Genomic DNA, 22844 nt, shown 5'->3' on the forward strand with positions numbered 1-22844 from the left:
CCTTTTTTAATTTTTTCCTAGGGTACACCCTTTACAAATACTTATGTGATCTGATTTGAGATTAGGTATGCCTGTAGTGATTTTCCTTATGATAGGAAGGGCACTAAAGCCAAGGTGCCCTTGCCAAAGTTCATTTGATTTATGGACTTCATGATTTAGTGCTTGAGGTTTTGCCTTAATTTGTACAAGCTTCCATCTCTTGATCTTGTACTAATGGCATTCTTTATGTTGGAGTTTTTAAGCCATAGTAACACTTTATCGTCATTGAAGGTGGCAAGATATCCTTGATCAGCAAGACTCGAAATGGAGATTAGGTTTATTTTTATCCCTGGTACAAATAGTACATCTTTCAATTTAAGAGTTTCTCCTGTTTTTATTTATAGGGAGCAGGTCCTAATTTATAGGGAGCAGGTCCTAATTCCTTTTAATGGATAAGTAGAATTATCTCCAATTGTGACTTCTTATGTGTAGTACTCTTTGAATGTTTCAAATTGATTTTGAATCCAGTTACGTGTCTTGAAGCTCTGCTATCTATTATCCAAGTATTATTACTTGTATTTAATTCACTTTACAAGGCTAAATAGAATAGAGGATTTTCAACTTCATGAGACTCAACTAGAGTAACTTGATTTTCCTTCCTTTATGGACAAAATTTTCAGATGTGACCAAACTTATCACATCGATAGCATTGGACTTTTGATAGATCTCTTTCTTTGTGATTTTGAGAGTTATTTCCTCTCTTGGATTTGAATTTTCTCTTCTTACCTTTGTTTCTAGAGTTTGTATGTACTGCTTGGATCTCTGCTTTATTTGTGCAGATTCCTCTTGAAATTAGCTGTGACTCCTCTTGAGTGCATTCATTCTTTATTTGATCAATCAAATTTTGGAAGAGAAGGTCGACTTACAGATTGAATGAATGATTCCCATGATATAGGTAGTCCTCTTAGAGCAATTAGTGAAAGTTCTGAGTTGTCAACATTGTTTCCAATGGTGGCAAGTTGATCCTTTATTTCAGAAATCCTTAAGAAGTAAGTCATTATTGCCTCTCCTCTGTTTATTTTCATATTGATGAGTTGCTACTTTAAGGTCAATATTCTGCTTGCATTGTTTATTTCAAATGTATCTTTTATAGTTTTAAATACTTCATAGGCTGTTTTCAAATTTGCTATTGAAGGGAGAATATGATCTCTAACAGCATCGATTATAATTTTCTTGGCTTTTCTGTTTCGTCTGTTCCAAGTAGTTATTTCAGGTTCTTCTTCAGGTATCTTTATATCTTTTTCTATGAAGGATTCTAACTCAAGTTCTTCTAGTAAGGCAATAATCCATATTTTCCATGAAGAGAAGTTTCCAGCCCCTTCCAGTCTATCTTCTACTTTGATCCTGTTCACCATTGTATTCTGACTGATATTATAAAATTTTATACTGATACATTTCCAATGGATAATCCCGACCTGTCTCTGAACCCGTCTGTAATAATAAGGTTTTAAATTGATTCTCCTCTAACGAATATGATCTTTATAGAGAAATATGAAAGTATTTGTTTATCTCAGACTTGAGCCACGTATCAGACTGTATGTAATGGTGATGATAGTGTTGGGTGACTGAAGTAATTGTTAATGCCTTGTTAATGATTTTGATATTTCCAGTCACCAATGACAGAGGATATAAGTATTCACATGAAGAGTCAGTGTCCGTGGAGGGACATGACTCTCATATGCCACGGAGAGTCATGGCCCTCTGTGGCTTAACTAAAACATTTAAGACACCGATCTTAGATTAACGGTTAGTCTAAATAGTCATGCAAATTCATTAGGATAATTATAATTAGATTAACACAAATATATATATTAATAATGTGATGATTTCAATCTGATTGAATCTATAACCTTGACATTTAGCACATGTTTCAAGTATTACTTATCCCTAGGATGATCAGACTCTAATTTTGGTATTTGAGTGGATGAAACTAAAAAGAGTTTAGGTAGAATTCGTTCGTTTTAGTTGTTAAATCTCTGTTACTGCCACTGGCACTGAAAGTTCTATCACAAATTGTAACGTAGATTGAAATTGCTATCACACAAACAATTCAGTCTAACATCAAACTTTAGTTTTGTCATACAGTGTTACACTGTTTTGCCTGATGCAAGGTTTGCATTCCTGTAATGTGTGATATTTGAATCTCCCATTAAATATCAATTCTTAGAAATATTTGTTGTTTATTTTCTCAGGTGCGTTTCATAGAATATATATTTTAAATACTTTCATGTATACTACAATTTCAGCTATGCTTGAATTACTTGTGATAAACACAGGTGGCAATGACACATCCATTGGCAGTTACAAACTGCAACATTGATATGGAGAGTCTAATTTCAGATCAAAACCGGAGCATAGCCACTCTGGCTATCACTACATTATTAAAAACAGGAAATGAATCAAGCGTGGATCGTTTGATGAAGCAAATTACAAATTTCATGTCAGATATAGCAGACGAGTTCAAGATTGTTGTTGTGGAAGCTATTAGATCTTTGTGCTTGAAATTCCCACAGAAATATCGTACATTGTGAGTAGATAGTAGCTGTTGAACTTGCCTCTTTAAGTTTTGTATTTTTTTTCTTTGAAAGTTATTATATAATTATGATGCTTGACTAATTTTTTTCCTTGTCCTTTTTCAGAATGAACTTTTTGAGTAATATACTCCGAGAAGAAGGAGGATTTGAGTATAAGAAAGCTATCGTAGACTCTATTCTTATTCTTATTAGGGATATTCCAGAAGCAAAGGAAAGTGGCCTGTCTCATCTCTCTGAATTTATTGAAGATTGTGAATTCACCTATCTTTCAACACAGGTCTGTCATATAATCCTAGCACTTGGTGTAATCATCTCCGTTATTTTTATTGCTTTTAGTCTTGACTCTTGACAGTTTGAGATATGCAAATAGTGACTGAAGTTTGCGAAGAGTATATTGGAAAAACTTAATGGACAGGAAAAGATTATGAATGAAGTGTCAAACAATTCAAATTTAAGTGACACAAACATAATATTCTTACCTGTAGCAGATTTATCTGATGAGAGCTAACACCAAGAAGCTCCTTTGGGGACCTGTAGATTTATATTCATGCACTGTATTATCCATACCAGTTGTCTAATACATGATTGTTATTCTCTGCTCATCAGCTCGTTTTTATCTTTTGTTAGGTTGTAGTTACCATTTGACATTGCATTTCCTACTGCTGCATGCAAATCTACTTCTAATCCTTATTGACCAATTTTGGAATCAGTGGATTTTGATATAATTCCTTTTCCAATTTCTCTTCATTGTTTAGGATCATTGTTTGAAGGTGTGTTTAAACTTCAAACCAAGAGAATCAACCTGAATGAGATTTTGTAGGAATCTATTTTAATGCAATATGACATCTGTTTATGAACTTGGGATTTCGATCAACCCATCAATTCTCTGTTTGATATAATAGACATCGTCTGAGCTTTGATGTTTTGGAATTGCACTCATTATTTTAATCTGCAGTCATTTCTTATAAAATTATTGACGCTAATTAATTTTATTAGATTAAATTTCTTTGCATTTGTTATTGGAGATACAATAATCACTCTGTGGATATGCAAAGAAATGCAGTTGACATATGGAATGCGTATGTTTTGTTCCATTTTGTTTCTCTACAACTGTGCAAGACTACTGAACTAGAAAACAAGTAGGGATTGGAATGGAAATCTGTAGAAGGCAATTGACTAAAGATTATTGTTAACACAGTCAACACCAGATTAAGTAACAGGTAGATCAAAATACAGTCATCACCAGAGGTATCCTGGGAAGACCCTCGTACTTGAGGGAAAAACCCAGCCACACCTAAAAATCTCCTTTATTGAATGCTTAAACAAAAAACACATTGATATCAGGCTAATGACTGTTAACTCTTAACAGTTGAACAATAAGCCTTATGCACAATTCATACCCATACTGTGATTACAGTTTGAATACAAAGCATATAATGCTCTAAGCATCTCACAAATATTACACACTCTCGCACAGAATCAACTGCAAAAATATATATCTTTGAGTTGATCATATACAGATCGATCATATTAATGCAATATGCCCAACAAAAAACATAATTCTCTGTCAAGAACTAACTCTACATGCAGACCTGAGACAACTAGCTCTGCAATTAGACTCGGCTCACTTTATTTTTCTCCTGGCCTTTTATTCAACGAAACAAACCAAGAATGAAGAGACTTGCAGGAAGGCAAAAAGTTGTTGGTTGCAAACACTGACACTCATAATGGCTGTTACGGTGAGAGAAAAATAAGACCAACGGCAACCTTTATAGAAATGAACCGATGTTACTTATAACATGCTGATAGTGATGTCAAAACATAATATGCATGATGCCAACCGACACACATATAGTGCCAAGTCAATCACAGAAACGGTGCCATGTCATTATTCTCTCAACGGACAGTAGGAAAAAAATAAAAGAGAAACCCGATAAAATACGGAATCGAACAGAAGCGATTCCCAGCTGAGTGGAAATGATAATTCCAACAGAATGGCTCTTCAGTACAGGTAAGTATGAACTCTATCACAGCTACTCAAGTATAACAATTATTCAGTAGGAACTTTGATACTAACTTAATACTGAAGAAAATGATTTTTTAATTTTTTTTTTTTTGAGTTAACCATATAATAGATTGCTGCAAAGATGCCATAAACCTCATTTAGTACTAATTGAAGCGATTGCTTGCTGACGCAAACTGGAATTACTGTATTTTTTTCCACTGTGAGGATGCCAACCTTCGTTAATTTCAAATTTCCACCACCACCTGAGATACCCGTCTTCAATATATGCTAGTAATCTCTTTCTCTCACTCACTCACTCACTCACTCATATTAATTAAATTTATATTTTTTGACACATTCCCAATATACATGTGTATAAATGCATGCATACACTTCTAATGTTACCCCCTTCAGATTTGTCACAGATACAGTGCATGTGTCACTCCACATAGTTACCAAATCACCTTTGATATAATCTTATCAATATGTCCCATTCCAAATAAAAATAAAATCACCTTGGGTGTGATCAGATTAGGACGTCAGAATTAATGTATCTAATTTTGAAATAATAATACTCTTACCATAAGATACATTTCCTATTAATAGGAATAATATTTTTTTGTGGAGTGGAAATTTATTGTATCTATTTTTGTTGTCTTTTCAAATAGTTATCAAGATTAAAAACTTATTAAATTGTGATACATTTAAAGTCAATTTTAATAAATTCAGAAAAATCTTTTAAGTTATTAAAGCAATGAGAGTGTTACAAAGTAGTAAATGTGCTATTGTATGGCCTATATTCATATATTTGAATAATCCTACTGGCCAAGCACTTCATAAAATGAATTTAATGGGAAAGCGTAATTCATAGGGCTTGGCCAATAGGGCTATTTGTTTGTATGACTATCGAGTATCAACTATCAAGTAGCCCCTTTTAGGTGCTTTTACAAGGTATACTTTTTTAAGGCTCAAGTCATCTTTCAACATTCCATATGCTACTGTCCCATGCTTATGTACTCACCCCCATTGACTTGTTTTGGAGCCAGTGGATTTTGATATAATTCTCAAAGAAGCAAAATTTAGACTGCCACAACTAATCGCAGAAGGTGAACTTCACTTTTTTTTTCCAATAAAAAACGCAATTTAAATAAATGTTGACTAGTGATTTCGATTGGTTTGTCACAACAATTGTTTATTTTTCTGACTATTCTTGCAACTTATTGGAGTTTTATATTCTATATTTCACTTAGGCACAGTTGGTAGGGTTTACACCAGCATTTTTGTGGACGTGTTAGAGGTCACTGTGACTATGTTACCTAGTTGGTTTGCTTGCTTCAAACTAACCCTAAGTTCCTGTTCGAGCTCAAGTTTGTGGTTTTCCTTTTCCCAGTTGTAGTGATGCTTGTGGAATGTCGTGATATATTGGGCAAAGACTATCTGGGTGACAGTTTTGGGTTAATAGTTTTCATGATTTCTTAATGACATAATGCCAAATGCATGGATGACATCAATTTATATTTTGATTAAACTAAGCTTTAGGGCCTAGCTAACCTCAAGAGAGCACATCTAAGCAAACATCAATCCTTCTTTGTGTATACGACATTTCAAAATTATGACTTAAAACCATTACATGGTTATATCTTCCCATATTCAAGTAGTTCTTAACTTGTCCTTCAATGTTAAAAAAATTGTGATAGATCTAATTTTTCAATACCATTAACATCCAGATGGCTGCAATAGGTTTCTGTATTTTACTATTTTGTTAACCGTCTGCCCAACACATAGATTACGAGACAAATCACATATTAAGGTGCAAATTTTCTCATGGTTTGACAATCTCTTAATATAAAGTTATCAATTTATAAAATCTATGGGTACCCATGCCCGTGACCCAGTCGAGGGGGTTCAATTATCTATTCTTCCAATGTGACCTATCCATGATCAAGGGATTTGCATTAATTTTAGAAGATTGTCTTTCTTCCAATGCGACCAAGACTGCTCTTACTGTTGTTCACTCAAAAGAAACAGTTACATTTAGTATAAGTATGCACTTTGCAATCAACATAATTAGTGATTTGAACATAAACAATAAAAGTTATATTCCATGTATCATGGGATGAACTCTATTTTATTTTCTGTCTGTATCTCTATCCAGTTTAAGTTAAATGCCTTGAATATTTCAAAATCTGTTTTTTCCTGTTTAAATTGTGACTTTTAAAAGAACGTTATGGTTTGCCTGTCTTTTCTCCAAAGGATTTTTGCTTTTATGGTACGAATTTTCCATCATGATAAATCATTACTCTGAAGTTTGGATCATATTATACTGATGAGCTATCTGTGTTGTAGATTCTTCATTTTCTCGGTCATGAAGGACCAAAGACTGCAGAACCTAGCAAGTATATTCGTTATATATACAATAGAATCATTCTTGAAAACCCAACAGTTAGGGCAAGTGCCGTGAGTGCACTAGCAAAGTTCGGTGCCCTGGTTGATTCTTTAAAGGTGTGCATTCTTTGCCATATACCTGATGACAAGATATTGAGTGGTTGTCACTCTGAAAATATTGGGCTGCTATTTTTTACAGAAGATATGCTAACAAGTCATTGCCAATGCATTGTACAGCCTCGCATATTTGTACTATTGCGTCGATGCCTCTTTGACAATGATGATGAGGTAAGGATTTGCTTTTTTTAAGATTTGAGCTAATTCTAAGTCAGCAGTTGAGTTGTTAATCTTATTCTCTGTTTTGTAGTAAAGCCAGTACATGGTAGACTTTAGCAGCTAGGATAGTTTTATCAGTCCTTTGCTTTATGCCTTCCTACAAATTCCTTCTTTTTCTTTCAATGCTATTGTCAGCTTTTGTGGATAATTTTGTTGCTTCTGGTATATGGGGCCGTCATTTTACAGGATGCAAGTTTGCTAGAAATACAATTTTCTTTTGTTGTATCAAATCTTGAACTTGGTTTGGTTCTCCAGGTTCGGGATCGAGCAACCCTTTGCCTAAATGCACTTGGTGGAGATGCTTCTTCAGATGAGACTGACAAGGATGTTAAGGATTTCATTTTTGGTGCCTTGGATGCCCCACTGGTTAACCTTGAAGCAAGTTTACAGGCATATGTAAGCAAAACAATTGTTTAAGCTTTTTCAAGGCATTGCTGAAGACATGGTGGAGGCTGATTTGTTTTCTTATATCGTTTTAACTATTTAGGAAGCTAGTGAAGAACCTTTTAGCTTGGTTTCTGTTCCAAAGGAGGTCAAACCACAGCCATTGGCAGAGAAGAAGGCTTCTGGTAAAAAAACAGCTGCTACAACTGTTGGGTTTATTGCTGTTAGATCTGTTGCAGAGACATATGAAAGCTCACTTGCTTCCATTCCGGAGTTTGCAGCCTTTGGCAAACTTTTCAAGGTTATTTGCCACTTTGATTTTTTTAATTACCTTTGTTTAATCAGTCACTTTTACTCCATGTCAAGACTTGAGCCATTTTTGTTTTTCACTTACTTTCTTAGTGCCATTCATATTTTCACCACTCACTTTCTTATCTTTGCAGTCTTCAGCACCTGTGGAACTAACTGAAGCAGAGACAGAGTATTCAGTGAATGTTGTGAAGCATATCTATTCTAATCATGTGGTGTTTCAATACAACTGCACAAACACTATACCGGGACAAGTATTGGAAAATGTAGGTGTCTCAATGAATTGATTTTATTTACTTTTGTAGTGCATTCCTCTCATTTTTAGGCTTTATACACAATTTACTTTGCCCGCAGATCTTTAAAATAATCTGATTAGATGTGGGATCCTTTGAACTTTAAGATGATGTTTACCACAATCAGTTTTGAAATACTTTAGCATTTAATTGTCTTAATATTTCTTCTTGCATTTACAGTTATGTGTAGAAGTGGATCCATCTGACCCTGATGACTTTATAGAAGTGGTATCCAAACCTGTGAAGTCACTGCCATGTGATTCACCTGGGCAGGTCTTTGTGGCTTTTAAAATACAAGGAGGAGCTCAGCCTACTGGAAAATTTGCGAACTTGTTGAAATTTATATTGAAAGAGGTACTTTCTGAAACTTGATGTTTAGCAACAAGGATGTGAAGATTAGCATAGTCTATCTAAAGCAAAGTAATTTGGCAGGAATAGCAAAAGGAGAGACTAATCAATAAGAAAAGTTAATATCTTTAGCAGCATAAGAATCAGTTGCTATGTCTCGTCAACTCCTCTTTTGTGGTTGAGAGAGAAACATTGGAATGCCTAAAAGCTCATTAAAAATCCTATACATAATGTTCAAGTAGAAAAATGGCATGTAGGTGGGATGCTTTTTTTTGGTTTTTGTTCTAAACATGTGTAAGGGAAAGTGACCCATGGAGGACTATCTGCCACAAATAACCTCTCGAGGACTATCTGCCACAAATAATCTCTCACTACAGTCAGGCAAAAGGAGAAACTAATCAATAAAAAAAGCTAATATTTTAGCAGCATAAGAATCAGTACCTATGTCTCATCAACTCTTTCTTTTTGTGATGAGAGAGAAACATTGGAATGTCTAAAAGTTCTCCCAAAATCCTATACATAATGTTCAAGTAGAAAAATGGAATGGAGGTGTATGTAGGTGGGATGTTTTTTGTTTGTATTTTTTCTTAACGAACGTAAGGGAAAGTGACCCCTGGAGGACTCTCTGCCACAAACAACTTCTCATTACAGTAAAGTTTACACCATCTTGGAGTGGGAGAGAGGTGGGCAATCAGGATGTAGGTGGGAATTTTGTAGAGGGTTTGAATGCAATTTTGATTCAGAAAAGTTGTTGAAGTTGACACTTCAGAAACATGCCTAGCAGGGATAATTGGAAATTGGTTAAATACTACAGGTTATGTTCTAAATATAAATGGTAGAGATGTTTGAACTCCTTGGTGCTTGTTGGATGAGTTGGGCAAGTTTTATGGGACTTTAGTTCTTACCATACATTCCCAATATGGTTTTTGTCCTCATTTTTTAGATCAATAATTTTTGTCATGTACCAAATGAGTAGTCGAATTCACTACATTAAAATGGTTTCTTTCCAGTCTACTGTAGTTCATCAACAAATTGCAGAGGCACACTTACTTTTACATGAAATTTAAAATGGAGACTTCTTATCTCCTAGGAGAAACTTAATAATTGTATCTGTCTAATTGTTTCCATTAACGTATAAAGAGAGCAACCATCATTGATGGGAAAGGATTTATCTAAGGAGATAACACACTGAATAGTGCCAACTAGATATTGTGTATTTGCACATACCAATACTGATTAGAGTGATGCCCATTTATAATTAACTTTGTTGTAAAGAATTGAAGAAAGTCATTCACTTTCCATTATTTGATATGCTGTTTATTTGGCTTGTCTTGCCGTATACTTTCTGGAAATTTGCAATATATGATACAACTTGCTATTCTGAGAGGAAAACCTAACTGAGATTGTGTTTCAGGTTGATCCTGCTTCTGGAGATGTAGAAGAAGAGGGAGTTGAAGATGAATACCAACTGGAAGAATTGGAGGTTGTACCTTCTGATGATAATTCTATTATATACATGTACAGAAATACTTATAATTTATTTACAAGAACATAAATGCTAATAATATAATTTGCATAATTTTTTAATGTTTATTCAGGTGAATCCAGCAGATTACATGTTGAAGGTTGGGGTATCAAATTTCAAAAATGCATGGGAGTCATTAGGGGCAGACAATGAACGTGTGGATGACTATGGTCTTGGTGTGAGGGAGAATTTAGTAGAAGCTGTAAAAGCCGTAGTTGAGCTTCTTGGAATGCAGCCTTGTGAGGTAAGACGGATATATCATATTGTGCCTTTTGAGTTTAGATATATAAAATTATGCATTTGAGTTTTGGTATTTAATTACAATTATTTTTGTTCTTGGCTAAAATTTATTGATGTCATGCAATCCAAAATTTCTTAGTGTTTAAACTGTTCTTACCTTATTATTGTTTGACAGGGGACTGATGTGGTGCAAAGCAATTCAAGGTCACATACTTGTCTATTGGCTGGTAGATTCATTGGTGATGTTCAAGTGCTTGTTAGATTGTCTTTTGGTATTGATGGGTCTAATCAAGTTGCCATGAGGGTTGCAGTAAGGTCTGAGGATGAATTTGTCAGTGGTGTCATCCATGATATTGTTAATGAAAGCTAAGGCTGCAGAATTTTTTGGTTAGTATAGTTGTTAGTTGAAGTTGACATGTTAATCTTAAATACACTTAGTATTATGTCCAAATGGACATTCGTGTATCATGACCACATCAATTTTCCATAGTAGGTCCCCTTAGCACAATGCAGAGAAATCATTTGATTATTATTTCTCTTTTTGGTTTGGAGTTTGAATTTAACCTGCTGTTATGGGTTTATGCAAGAGTTAATACTTCTTCATTAATTTTGTATCATAAGATTGATTACCATGTGACAGAACACGTGTTCTATTCAAAGATTGATGATTAAAATGTAGCATTAATGCAAGTTCTTGCAATGTTAGATTTGTGTGTAATTTTTTTTGAAATTCTACTTTTTAAGGATATAGGTAGTTCCAGTGTGTGACGATTACTTCTAATGGTTGAGATTCCAAACAGCAGAGCATGTATATAACTTACATATTGCCATAATCTAATATCAGTTTCTGTCCATCCATTTAATTCACATTGTTTTACAAAAACTTGCTGATTTGGATGACTCGGGGAAAGATTCTAGGCTTGCACTTCCTGCCATCAACATCATCATATGATATGAATATGGTCAACTATCTAGCTGTATTGGTAGGTAAGTCTTGATGGCGACAGTTGAAGGAATTAACGAAGAAAAGAATAAAGAATACTGGAACCTGTACACCATTCATCGATGAGATCTCAGAGTCCCTTTGGAATCCATGAATAAAGAACGAAGGAATTTGGGGATGTAGGACCAATCACCTCAAGGGGTTGACCTAACCAAATTTTTGGATGCACTCATCAATGGACTCCTTGTATGACTCTTTGACCCATTACACCCAGTGTCTTGTCTCCCTTAGAGCAACCTCAGCCTTGTTCATGTGTTCCACATCTTCACAACCTTCTAGACACTCGTCACCTCTTGTATATATGTTGTGAATTTTGTAGCGTGCTTTTGAGTTAATGACGGATAATGAATAATTCACCTCCATGTGACACTCATAACATCCAACTTGAAGCTTAGCTTTTAGACACTTAAGTAGAGTATGGAACCTCATCTTCGAGGATGTTAGATCCGGTGAGCTCAGCGCTACTTAGGGTACGTACCGTTTTCATATTCTTTGCTTGCCTATTGTTTTGAGCAATATTGGCATCTTGAACTACCATTGCTTCTCAGACACTCTTCTCTACCTAAATTGCCTCAAAATAATATTTAATGGACTTGAAAAAGAAAGCCCAAGAGCTTCCCACTTGCTCAAAGATCCACTAATTCATAATAATTTCTTTCTTCATTGTCTTTAAAGAATTCATCTCTTCATGTAGGGTAAATGCTAGTGTGGATGCGCCTAGAGCCTAGGAGGGAATGGGAGAAGCTAACTCCTGAAAAACTTCCTCATACTAGGCCACCTTTGCATTTAACTCCTATTTCTTTTTATACTCTTTCTCAACCCTCTCATGCACAATGCTCTCAGCATCATCAAGGTTATCGGTAGTTTGATAGTCAATTACGGTGAGCTCAAATTGGTCCTTGTCTGAAGGTTTTGCAGCTACCCCAACCATTGTTTCTCATTTGTTATTCCTTCTAGTGGCAACATCAACATTTCTTTCTTTCCTTTCCTTTTGAAGGTTGTAAGTTCAGGCATGATGTCTTATAGGGAGGGTACTTGGTGCTATGCAAGTTACTTCCTTTCGAATCTCATCACCAAACATTTAGGCAGAGCTAGGGCATTGAGTTCCACTAATGTAGTGTCTTGGAGGTGGACATCATACCTCCTAGCCATCCTGTTTGTTTGTGAGGATTTCGGGGGCCCCCTCTTTCCTTTTACTAAGGAGTTTGTTGCGGAGGAGGCAAAGGGTTGACAAATTGTGGGTTTACGGTTATTCTCAAGGGTTTAGTTTATGCTTGTACTTTTGCTTGCTCTTCTGCATTTTTCTTTTCTTCCTTTCTTTTCTAGTGATCTCATCTTTTATATTTTACTGCCTTAGTGGCCTTCCAACAAGCTTCTTTTCTTTTCTTTTTTTATATGGCCTCTTACTCTGCCACCTTTTTCGCTTCTTCTTCAAGGTGCAATGTTTCAATGCTTTCTCTTTTTGTTCTTTGGCCTTCTTGCCCTCCTATTCTTTGAGTAGTCAAGCCTCTTATTTCTAGGCTACATGTTCACTGTAAAGATTTACTTCCTCCTATTTTGTTCATTCCTTCTCTTCAACCTCTTATTGTTCCTTTGCTTTGTGAAGATCCTCTTTTTCCACTTGCCTCTAGGCTTCCATCTCCCAAGCGTGTCGTTCATACACAAGGCGGTCATCTTTTGTCATTTTGTCCTCTTGTTCCTTTCAGGCTCACACCTCTTTCTCTTTCTATTTCTCTTCCTCTTTTGATGCTTGAAAGAGGGTGGTGTGTTCCTCTAGTGTGAGCATTATATTTATATTCTTGGATCCTAGAGGATCAAGCTTGGATTTTTGGGAAGGGGACCTATTTTGGGAGGTCCATGAAGGTTGTACTTGCTTATTTTCTTTTCGGCCTTATTTCAAATATTTGTATGCCAGAGTAGAAGAGTGAGACGTCATCATTAGAGGATGTTTCTTCTCCTTGTCCACATTTATAGGTTGTACCTTGGGTTGGGAAGAGGAACCTTCATTACTTGGAGTGATCATCGTGGGAACCAAATCACCAGGAAATTTCTCTTTGGGGGTCCTAAGAAAATTGTTAGGTATGGAGGGGCCACATGCACCATGAGTACTACAGAAAGCCCATATGTGACTCCCTTCTTGACAAAGGATACACGTACTCGAACATGAGGCATCTTTTTTCCCAACTCTTGAATCAATTTTTTTTCAAGAGCACCTTTGAGGGGGGTTTGTTTTACTGGAGGGTTTGCCAACATTATTTTTCTTTTCCCTTTGCTCATATTCTTATAGGGATTGTTTATTCTTCACTTGGAGGGTTTGCCAACATTATTTTTCTTTTCCCTTTGCTCATATTCTTATAGGGATTGTTTATTCTTCACTTTGAATCTTTGGTTGCCCTTTTGGGAGTTGGTGATCAAAACTATTATTATTGCGGGAAATTTCAAGCTTCGACAGATTCCAATGCATTAGAGAGAGGCATTGTTGGCCTATTTGATCCTCTTTGTTAGACGGGTCTAGAATATCCTCTTTATCTTGAAAAATTTTCAAGGACTTTTGGAGCTCAAAATCCAACATTTGCACGATAGCCACCATGTGAAACTGACATAGACGCTAGTCAAAATTGTCTTGCAAATCTTCCCAACAATCTTCAATGGTGGGCTTTTGTGTAGTGTAAGCATTTGGAAGAATACTCTTTATTTTCCTTTCTAGGTCATAAGGATCTCTTTCTAACTCCAACTTCTAGAGATTCAAATTCTCCAGCTCAAAACTTGTTTTTGTGTTGTATTAATTGAGGCACACTTGTAATGCCGAAGGGAGAAGGGGAATCCATCTCTAGGCTTATGCATCTTCATCATTAGTGTTTGTAGATACAAAATTTGTCACAAATTTCTAACAAAATTATTTAATTTGTATAATGTTGTGAGAGGAGGAAATGCCTCCTAGGAAAACTTATTATTCTAATATATGTACAAGTCCAAATGTTGTAAGAACCAACATCCCCATACATTGACCGATTTCATTACATAATTGGATAGGTGGTATCCCACATTACCAATTAATCTTATCATTGTCAAAAATAAATGCATCATTGACATGGCAAGAATTAGTAGCAAGTTTTTCCAGCTGTAGCTATGGATAGTATTTGGTGTTTTGCAAAATTTTAGAGGCCATTATCCCTCCATTCTTATGATCTAAGGAAATTAACAAGGAAAACCTCTACAATATTGATCATTGAATTCTTGCATGAATTATAGGACATGGATATACTGTAGGAAAGATTGGGTTCTGATCATAGTCAACATTTAATATGGGGAAGTTTCCAAGGTAGTCTTGATTTGGGTTCTATCTGTCCTTATGATGGTTTAGCTTAAGGTGTGGATCTTAGGGTTCTTCTCGAACATTCCTTTGATAATCTCTAGGAGGTTGATATTGGCAGATTTTGTTACTCGTGCTCCTAAGGGTATGATGTAGGAGCATCTTGGGGATTTTGCAAATTTTGTATCTTGGTAGTTTGATTAGATGTGGTTGGTAGTTACTTTGGAGTTGTAGGTGGAATATTCTTGTTGATTCATCAAACGAGCTCAATCTCTTCTCTGATGTTTCTTCATCGAGAAAGCTCGATTACTTATTGGTCGTTCCCTCTTCATTGAGTAAAGTTAATTATGTGTTGGTGTCGCTTCACTAAGTGAGTTTGGTAGTGTTCTCTATTTCTCTGTGTTGTTGTTCTCCTTGTTTTACCAAGCAATTTATTTTTGGATCTTTATCAAGGCCAACCTATGAATTTAATTTGTGGTCATGATTTAATAAAGGGACCATTCATTGGGAAACATGTTGGCCTAAATTTGGGTTGTTTCTTTCTCCAATGCTTGATCTAGAAGGTTCTTTGAGCTATTTCATTCAATATAAATAGGTAGATTTGTTCTAGGTTTTAGGGGGGGTCAGTTAAGTAGCTAGTTAGTAGGAGTTAGAAGCAGGAGTAGCGATAAGATACCATGGATCTTGCATGTATGAGGACTACTTTGTTCTGTAATTGATTATATTGTATTGGTCATAGCTGGGAAGCCCTCACAACCTGACATGTATCAAGTTCGAATGTTTTAAAGAAAGCTTTGTACTTTTTCTTGGTGTAAGCTTCCAATGCCATAGACCCTTGTTGTGGTCTTTTGTTGGACATTAATATTATTATCTTATCTCTCCTTTTCTATGTTATTGCTTTCATTGTGTGACTTTGCAAGGTGGTCTATAATTGGGTGAGCCTTTGGTCCCACCTATCGATCCTCTCTTTCGTTAGGGTAGTAGTTAGATGAAAATTATAGGTTGACCTTATACCCGTAAGTACATTGAATAAGGTTGTTTGAGGAGGAAGTAGAACCATTGTCACATTGTATAAAAAAAGACATTCCAAACCTAGTGACTATATGGTCCCTGAGGAAGTGGATGACCACATGCATGGTATAATTTATAATTCTTGTAAGCGACGTCTCCATTCCACCTTGTATAACTGAATGTTGTGGTGAGGATGGACTTAAGGTTGAGAGAGGAGTTGGGACTGATGAAAGTCTAAATCCCATTGGGAAATTAGTCTCACCTCATATATTGACACAACTAAGATTAGTAAATCCCTAAGGGAGATGTCTAACCTTGTTGATAGAGAGAAAAAATGGAAATGCACAAACAAACTCAACAAGAAAGAGACAAAAAGGAAAAATATCACTTGATTGTCAACAATTTGGCCTACAAATGCATTTATTACATCACCCTTGTCAATACAACAAGTTTGTACCTGACCATTCCTCAAACTATAAAACTAACCTACCAAATGCTTCTAGCCTATCTTTGGAAATCTACCAATTTTACCACACTTTGTGATGTAGCACTTCTAGGCTCTACCTTGTGCTACTACCTTCGCCTCCCAATCTAGAACCTCCTAAACCCACTTATATACAAATCACCAACCACAAGTAAGCTTATTTGATCATCAAATCCCACAACAAAGGAAATTTATAATAAATAGATAAGTCAAGACCCAAATCATTAGAATAATCCTCAAATGGATACATCAGGTCGTGCAAACAAACAATGAAAGGGGTTAGTTAACCAGTAAAATATGTATATGAAATCAAAACATTTAACTAAATCCAACATTGCAAGAGAATGGGACTTGAACTTGATAAATAAACTTCTCACACAACCTTAGAGAAACTCAACAAGGGCACCCAAGCCTTCTTGTTTTACTCACGGATGAGTTTGTAAATGTGCTCTCTCTAATACATTTAAAATCCAACAAATTATTTGATATGAATAAAAAATATAAATGCAAAGAGATATTGAACTAAGTTGAAGATTATTGAATGCTCCAAGAGGTAGTTGTGGAGTTGACTACTCTTGACACATTCAAGGAAATCGATGAAGATGAAATGAAACTAGAACTAGGGTAAGTGCAAGAGTATGCAATATTTAACAAGTTTTGAATGCAACTAAAATATTAGATGAGTAAATGAAACAAACAATTCTAAGAACTAACAATGCATCTACCAAACAAGGTTCATAACAAAAAGCTCTAAATACTGTTAACAAAATACCAACATAATAACTCTAATGCAATAATGCAAGAGAAATGCTTGAGATAGGGGCTCTATTTATAAGATTTTGGGGAGGCCTTAGGAGGTGACATCTATGTGGCATCCACATAAGTTCCACAAGGGAGACACATGATCCATGCAAAGTTAAAGGTTTTCTCACACATGTGATCAACTTGGGTTGTGATTGGTCAAAGTGTTCTCCAAGTACACATATAAGTGGGTGTAAGAGGTGTATATGCGGAAAAGGCCAATGAACACTTTTAGAAAGTGTAAGAGATGTCACAAGGCGTGTAAGAGTCCCTTGTTTGGAGAAAATAAGGTAATTTGATTTGAAAGGTCAATATTTGGATATTTTCTCACACATGTATGAGCAAACAATTAGGACTAATAGTTGTAAGAAGATGGAAATTAGCTTAATAAATCTTAATTAATTAATGGGTAGGGTCATTAGATAGAAATGGATGTTAGTAGGGTAGGATCTAGATTAAGATAAAATTAAATAAAATTTTATATAATAGAGGTTTACGAAGAATTCAGTCATATGAGAGAAATAAATAAATAAGATTAATTTAAAAAGGGATTTTGTGAAGAAACTTATATTAAATTAAATTTAATACATCAGGGGATAATATTTGAATTAAATTCAAATACATTAGGAAATGCACATATTTAATTAATAGATAATTGAATATAAAAAATATAATTAATTATAATGTTACTAGAGTTATTTGTTAGAAAGTTAAGTCTACCAACACAAGTGAGAGGGGGAGGGGGGATGGGTGAATTAGTTGTGCTTAAACAACTTTTCTAAACTTTCAAATCTGAAAGATATAATCAATAGATGCAACAACCAAAAAATTATAGCCATGCATTGCGACACAAGATATGTTAACTAGGGAAACTCTTGATCAGAGGGGAAAAAACCCCGGGGGAATGTTGCCCATATGATGCAATGCAAAGCAGGAGAATCACCAAGGGAGATGTCCTAGCCCCTAGCAATTAACCAAATGATGGAATATAAATAATAACACAAAGATTTAGATCCAAAACAATTTCAATTTTCATAATAGAATCATTAGATTTACATCCAACATGCCCGACTGTAAGGCCTTCTGGGTTATGGCCAAGTACATAAACAATTACAATAGTAATTTTGCAAGACCTCGCAAAATCCAACCACCAGCTATCCTAGATACACAATCTAGTAGAAACTCCAAGAAGAATCTAAACTTGTTTTGGCAAGCCACCAAGCAACCTTCTTGTTTTCCCAAGCCCACACTTAGCTACTCGCTTTGCTTAACTTTTCTCCTCTAAGCTACTCCATCTTCTACATGCTAAATAATGACTCTAGACTCTACAAGATCATCTACTTATACTAAACCAAGCCACAAGTCATCCTAGAAACCCTTACATTAAATAAACACTCCTATTAAATAAACCCTCAAGCCACAAGTCGACTTGGAAACATACATTAAATACAGGAAATAATTAAATACTTAGGACAGGCCCCAAGTTTACAATGCATAACTAACTCATAAGACAACATAAAAGTATGTGCCCTTAGGCATAGGTCAACGTGTCGTCTATCGATACAAATCCAAGAGCACACATGTCAACTCCCTCAGATCGAAGCTTGCAAATATAATCTCCAATGTCTGCCAATAAATCCAGAATATGCGACCAACAGTCACCAAAATGGCTCTAACTCCAAAATAATAACTCCATACTCTATGCACACTTAGGACTAGGTTTCCCAATATGTCTTGAACACATTCCCAACCGCACGAACCATAACTCCACAAATTTGAGTTCGATGCTCCTGCATACAAGATTGTTGACTTCTTAGGATGCTACTACATTAGACACCCCAGTTGTGAAGAAAGATGTTCTCAGTAGATAGAAGAACATATTTCAGAGTTCAACATATAAACCCTGAATAGGTTCTTTACATACATGTCCACCATATCAACTTGGACACTCTTGCCTTTGTTCCATTTCTTCAAATCTTTTCTAGCAACTGTCATCTTCACATCTATCCTCATTGTGCAACAAGTCTATTTTCCATGCTGATCTCTAACCCCTTGAGAATCCTTCAACTCAACTCAGCTACCAAAACTTAGGTTCCTCTTTCAAAGTTTTGCATCATGCAAAGGAATCATGGAATGTTTCCTACCGCCCTTCTCAACAATAAAGACATTCTTGACACAATCATGCATATCCCAACAATCATATTGCCAAGGTCTATGAGTAATATGTGAGAACTACTCATGTCCACAATATCACATAAAACTTGATCAACATATTGTCTAATCTAAAAATTAACAAGACATTTCTCCTTTACTTCCATAGTATGCTCATCTCATAACTAGTCAATCCTAAAAGGCCAAGGATGTCTCACTCTCTTCAAACCAAGTTTCTGAACCACCTCCTCAACAACTAGGTTATCAGTTTTACCACCATCCACAATTACATTCCAACATTTACCTCTAGACTTACAACGAGTTCTGAACAAATTACTCCTTTGACAAGGTTCCAACACCTTCTTTCCAAGAAACACTCTCTAAATCAACAAGTTTTCCCCATACTGGTCGGGTTCATTTACCGAATGGTTAGCCTAGTTCTTCTATCGCCAACCTTCTATGAACATTCATAAGATCTTTCCTTCACCACATTTGTAGCAAGTAGCCTTAAATGCATTTTGTCTGTTCTCTTCCTTTGTTCAACAAGTTTTGGTTCATCTTTAATAAATTTTTTATTCTTCTCAGAATGTTACTTCTTTTCCTTCCCTCAGGGATTACCTTGATGTCTTTTCTTCAACTTCTCTTCTACCCTTAGAGCATACTAATAGGCATCCTTAACTAAAACAATATTCAACATACCAATCTCATCCTACATATTGAATCTCAAGCCATTAATAAATCTAGCTACATTTTCCTTAGAAAGTTTATTATGTCATGACCGAATAGTTAACGTGTAGAACTCCAACGTGTAATATTTCATAGACAAATCCTTCTGCTTTATATATTGCAATTACTTTAAATAATTTGAGTTCATAATCAACAGAAATTAACTTAGCCTTCAATTTTGTCACCATCAATCTCCAGCTAGTGATCTTTATTTCACCTTCTTCTTCTCTATCTCTTTGCAATTGTTTTCACCATATAGAAACATGTCTTTTCAACTTAGCACATACCAACCTCAGTTTGAGCGGATCTCCAATATCCTCTAACTTAAAGTAGTCTTCCAACTTACTAATTCAATCAATCAAATCTTCAGGATTCAAAGTTCCTGAGAAATTAAGAAATAAGAAAACATCCATCTTATGCTTTAACTTCAACTAAGATCTAGATCTATCCAACTAACCAACCCTATCTTCCATAGGTCTCTCCATGCGATTAGTTGCATCTTCACCACTAGATCTAACAGCTTCAAAGTCTTCAACAACTTCCTCATAACCATCTGCAGTACCCACATTCCTAGGTACACTAGCAATAGCTCTCATGATCTCATTCTTCATCAACTCCATCTCAGATCTAAAATCTTCTTTAACCTTCTCTAAAATCCTAGTCTCCACAACATCATAGAGATCATCAATCGTCCTAGGGTCCAATCTTCTCGGAGGCATCTTCCAAGATATTCTCAAACCCAAAGCAACAAATCTACAAGATCTACTAGCTCCAACCTTCTCTATGATACCACTTGATGTAGTGTAAGGAAGGAGAGTCCCCAGTGGAGATGTCCCAATCCTCAACAATCAACACAATGAAATATAAACAATAACACAAAGATTTAGATCCAAAACAATTTGAATTTTTATAATAGAATCATTAGATTTATATCCAACACACATGGTTGTAAGGCTTTCCAAGTTACGACCAAGTACATAGACAATTACAGTAGTAATTCGACAAGACCTCACAAGATCTAACCACTAGCTAGCCCAAATCCATAATCTGGTAAAAACTCCAAGAAGAATCTAAATTTGTGCTCACAAGCCACCATACAACCTTCTTGTTTTCCCAAGCTCACACTTAGCTACTAGCTTTGCTTAACTTCTCTCCTCTCAACTACTCCATCTTCTACATGTTGAAGAAAGACTCTAGACTCCGCAAGACCCTCTACTTGTACTAAAGCAAGCCACAAGTTTTCCTAGCAACCCTTACATTAAATAAACACTCACAATAAATACACCATCAAGGCACAAGTTGGCTTGGCAACAAACATTAAATACAAGAAATAATTAAATACTTAGGACAAGCCCCAAGTTTAGAATGCATAACTAACTTATAAGAAAACATAAAAGTATGTGCCCTTAGGCATAGGCCCACATGCCATCCATCGATCCAAATTCAAGAGCACACACATCAACTCCCTTGGATTGAAGCTCACAAATATAATCTCTAATGTCTGCCAATAAATCAGGAATACACAACCAATAGTCACCAAAATGGATCTAAATCCAAGATGATAACTCCAAAGTCTATGTGCACTTAGGACAAGGTTTCCCAATATGTCTTGAACACATTTCCAACCGCGTGAACCATAACTCCACTAATCTGAGCTCGATGCTCCTGCATACAGGATTGTTGACTTCCCTAGGACACTCTTACGTCACCACTAGATGATATACTAATATAAAAGTTCCTTGTAAAATGTTAAGACTTTGTTAGGAGTCAATTACATATAATCAATACATGTAGTCCTTGTTTGGAGACATTGAATCCTACTAGAAGATTCCAACCCTATTAGGAGTTGCTTCAATCTTGTTAGGAGTTGAGAGGAAGACAACTGAACCCCTTATCCAAATTGCTTTAGAACTGACTTCACAAACAATTATTAGGATAACATATCCAAGGATGAATTGACCAACAAAACAACTTATCTTTCCAACACAGTTCCCTTTAAGTTCTCAATACATCATCCTCATCATCCTCTTTTCCGATCTAATCAAATTTTCATCCACAATTCACATACAACAATGTATCATATAATACAACACACATGACACTTACAACCAAGGAAAACATATTTCATTTATACAAATTCATAAAATAACTAATTGAGTCGGCCTTGAGGCTTCCCCAATGTACAATAAATTATATAGGACCTCAATAATACATTACTTTGCACTTTACATAAAAAATATAACTTCCCAAAATGATATAACCAAAAGTCATCCTCCAAAGAATAACCCACACGCTATCCTTAATACCTATTCACATAATAATTAAATTATTCTATTATCTCAAATATATCACCATGAACATGTCTCCAAATGAAATCCAAGCCCACTAAACAAGATTCAATCTCGTGGAATAGATAAAAGGATTTTTCCCAAAGCTCAGCTAGACCTTATCATTCCTTGAAATATCTATAGAGTGGCCTAATTTAAAGGACTTACAAAACATTCAACATAATATCACCATACAATGGATTTACAAATAAGACTGTTAGATCCATTTGGTTAAGAGATTTTCTGTGAAATGGTTAGAGAGTAACAACGAAATAATTTGTTAGATTTTAGCAATACCTTGCTTGTTCAGATCTCTGTATTGCTCAATCGCTTTCCTCTTTCAACCTCTTTCTTCATTTTGATATCTTCTGGCTGATCCACTTACTCATACATCAACTTAGCACTTCTCTTGCTTGATCTTCACAATACATTTCTACTCGGTTATCCTTCTGGTTATCACTTTCTTCTTCAACTTGATCAACAACGATGAACATTGTGTTCATCCTTTAAAAAGAGAACTTTTTTCCGCTCCTCTTGTAATACCCTTTCTTTGTTATCATTGTAGACTTAATTGTTAAAGTTCCATATGACTCTTCTATAGATGTGTTAACCCTTATTTGATATTTGAAA

At 35.4% G+C, this 22844-nt stretch overlaps 1 protein-coding gene across 1 annotated transcript in view; it reads left to right on the forward strand.

The window, feature by feature from the left end:
* LOC149532409 (coatomer subunit gamma-2-like) overlaps positions 1–11088 on the forward strand; it is a 102039-nt gene extending 90951 nt beyond the window's left edge. The window contains exons 9-19 of the mRNA XM_089806936.1: positions 2316–2566; positions 2679–2850; positions 6925–7080; positions 7201–7251; positions 7555–7695; positions 7787–7984; positions 8127–8258; positions 8466–8639; positions 10048–10116; positions 10232–10402; positions 10574–11088. Coding sequence (XP_089663062.1) covers positions 2316–2566; positions 2679–2850; positions 6925–7080; positions 7201–7251; positions 7555–7695; positions 7787–7984; positions 8127–8258; positions 8466–8639; positions 10048–10116; positions 10232–10402; positions 10574–10768 — 1710 coding nt within the window. The 3' untranslated portion in view covers positions 10769–11088. The remainder of the gene's footprint in view (positions 1–2315; positions 2567–2678; positions 2851–6924; positions 7081–7200; positions 7252–7554; positions 7696–7786; positions 7985–8126; positions 8259–8465; positions 8640–10047; positions 10117–10231; positions 10403–10573) is intronic.
* Positions 11089–22844: the final 11756 nt, after the last annotated feature.

Source organism: Cupressus sempervirens, chromosome 10 (genome assembly GCF_028749045.1).
Source record: "Cupressus sempervirens isolate cs-2001-9-10 chromosome 10, ASM2874904v1, whole genome shotgun sequence".
NCBI classification, from domain to species: domain Eukaryota; kingdom Viridiplantae; phylum Streptophyta; class Pinopsida; order Cupressales; family Cupressaceae; genus Cupressus; species Cupressus sempervirens.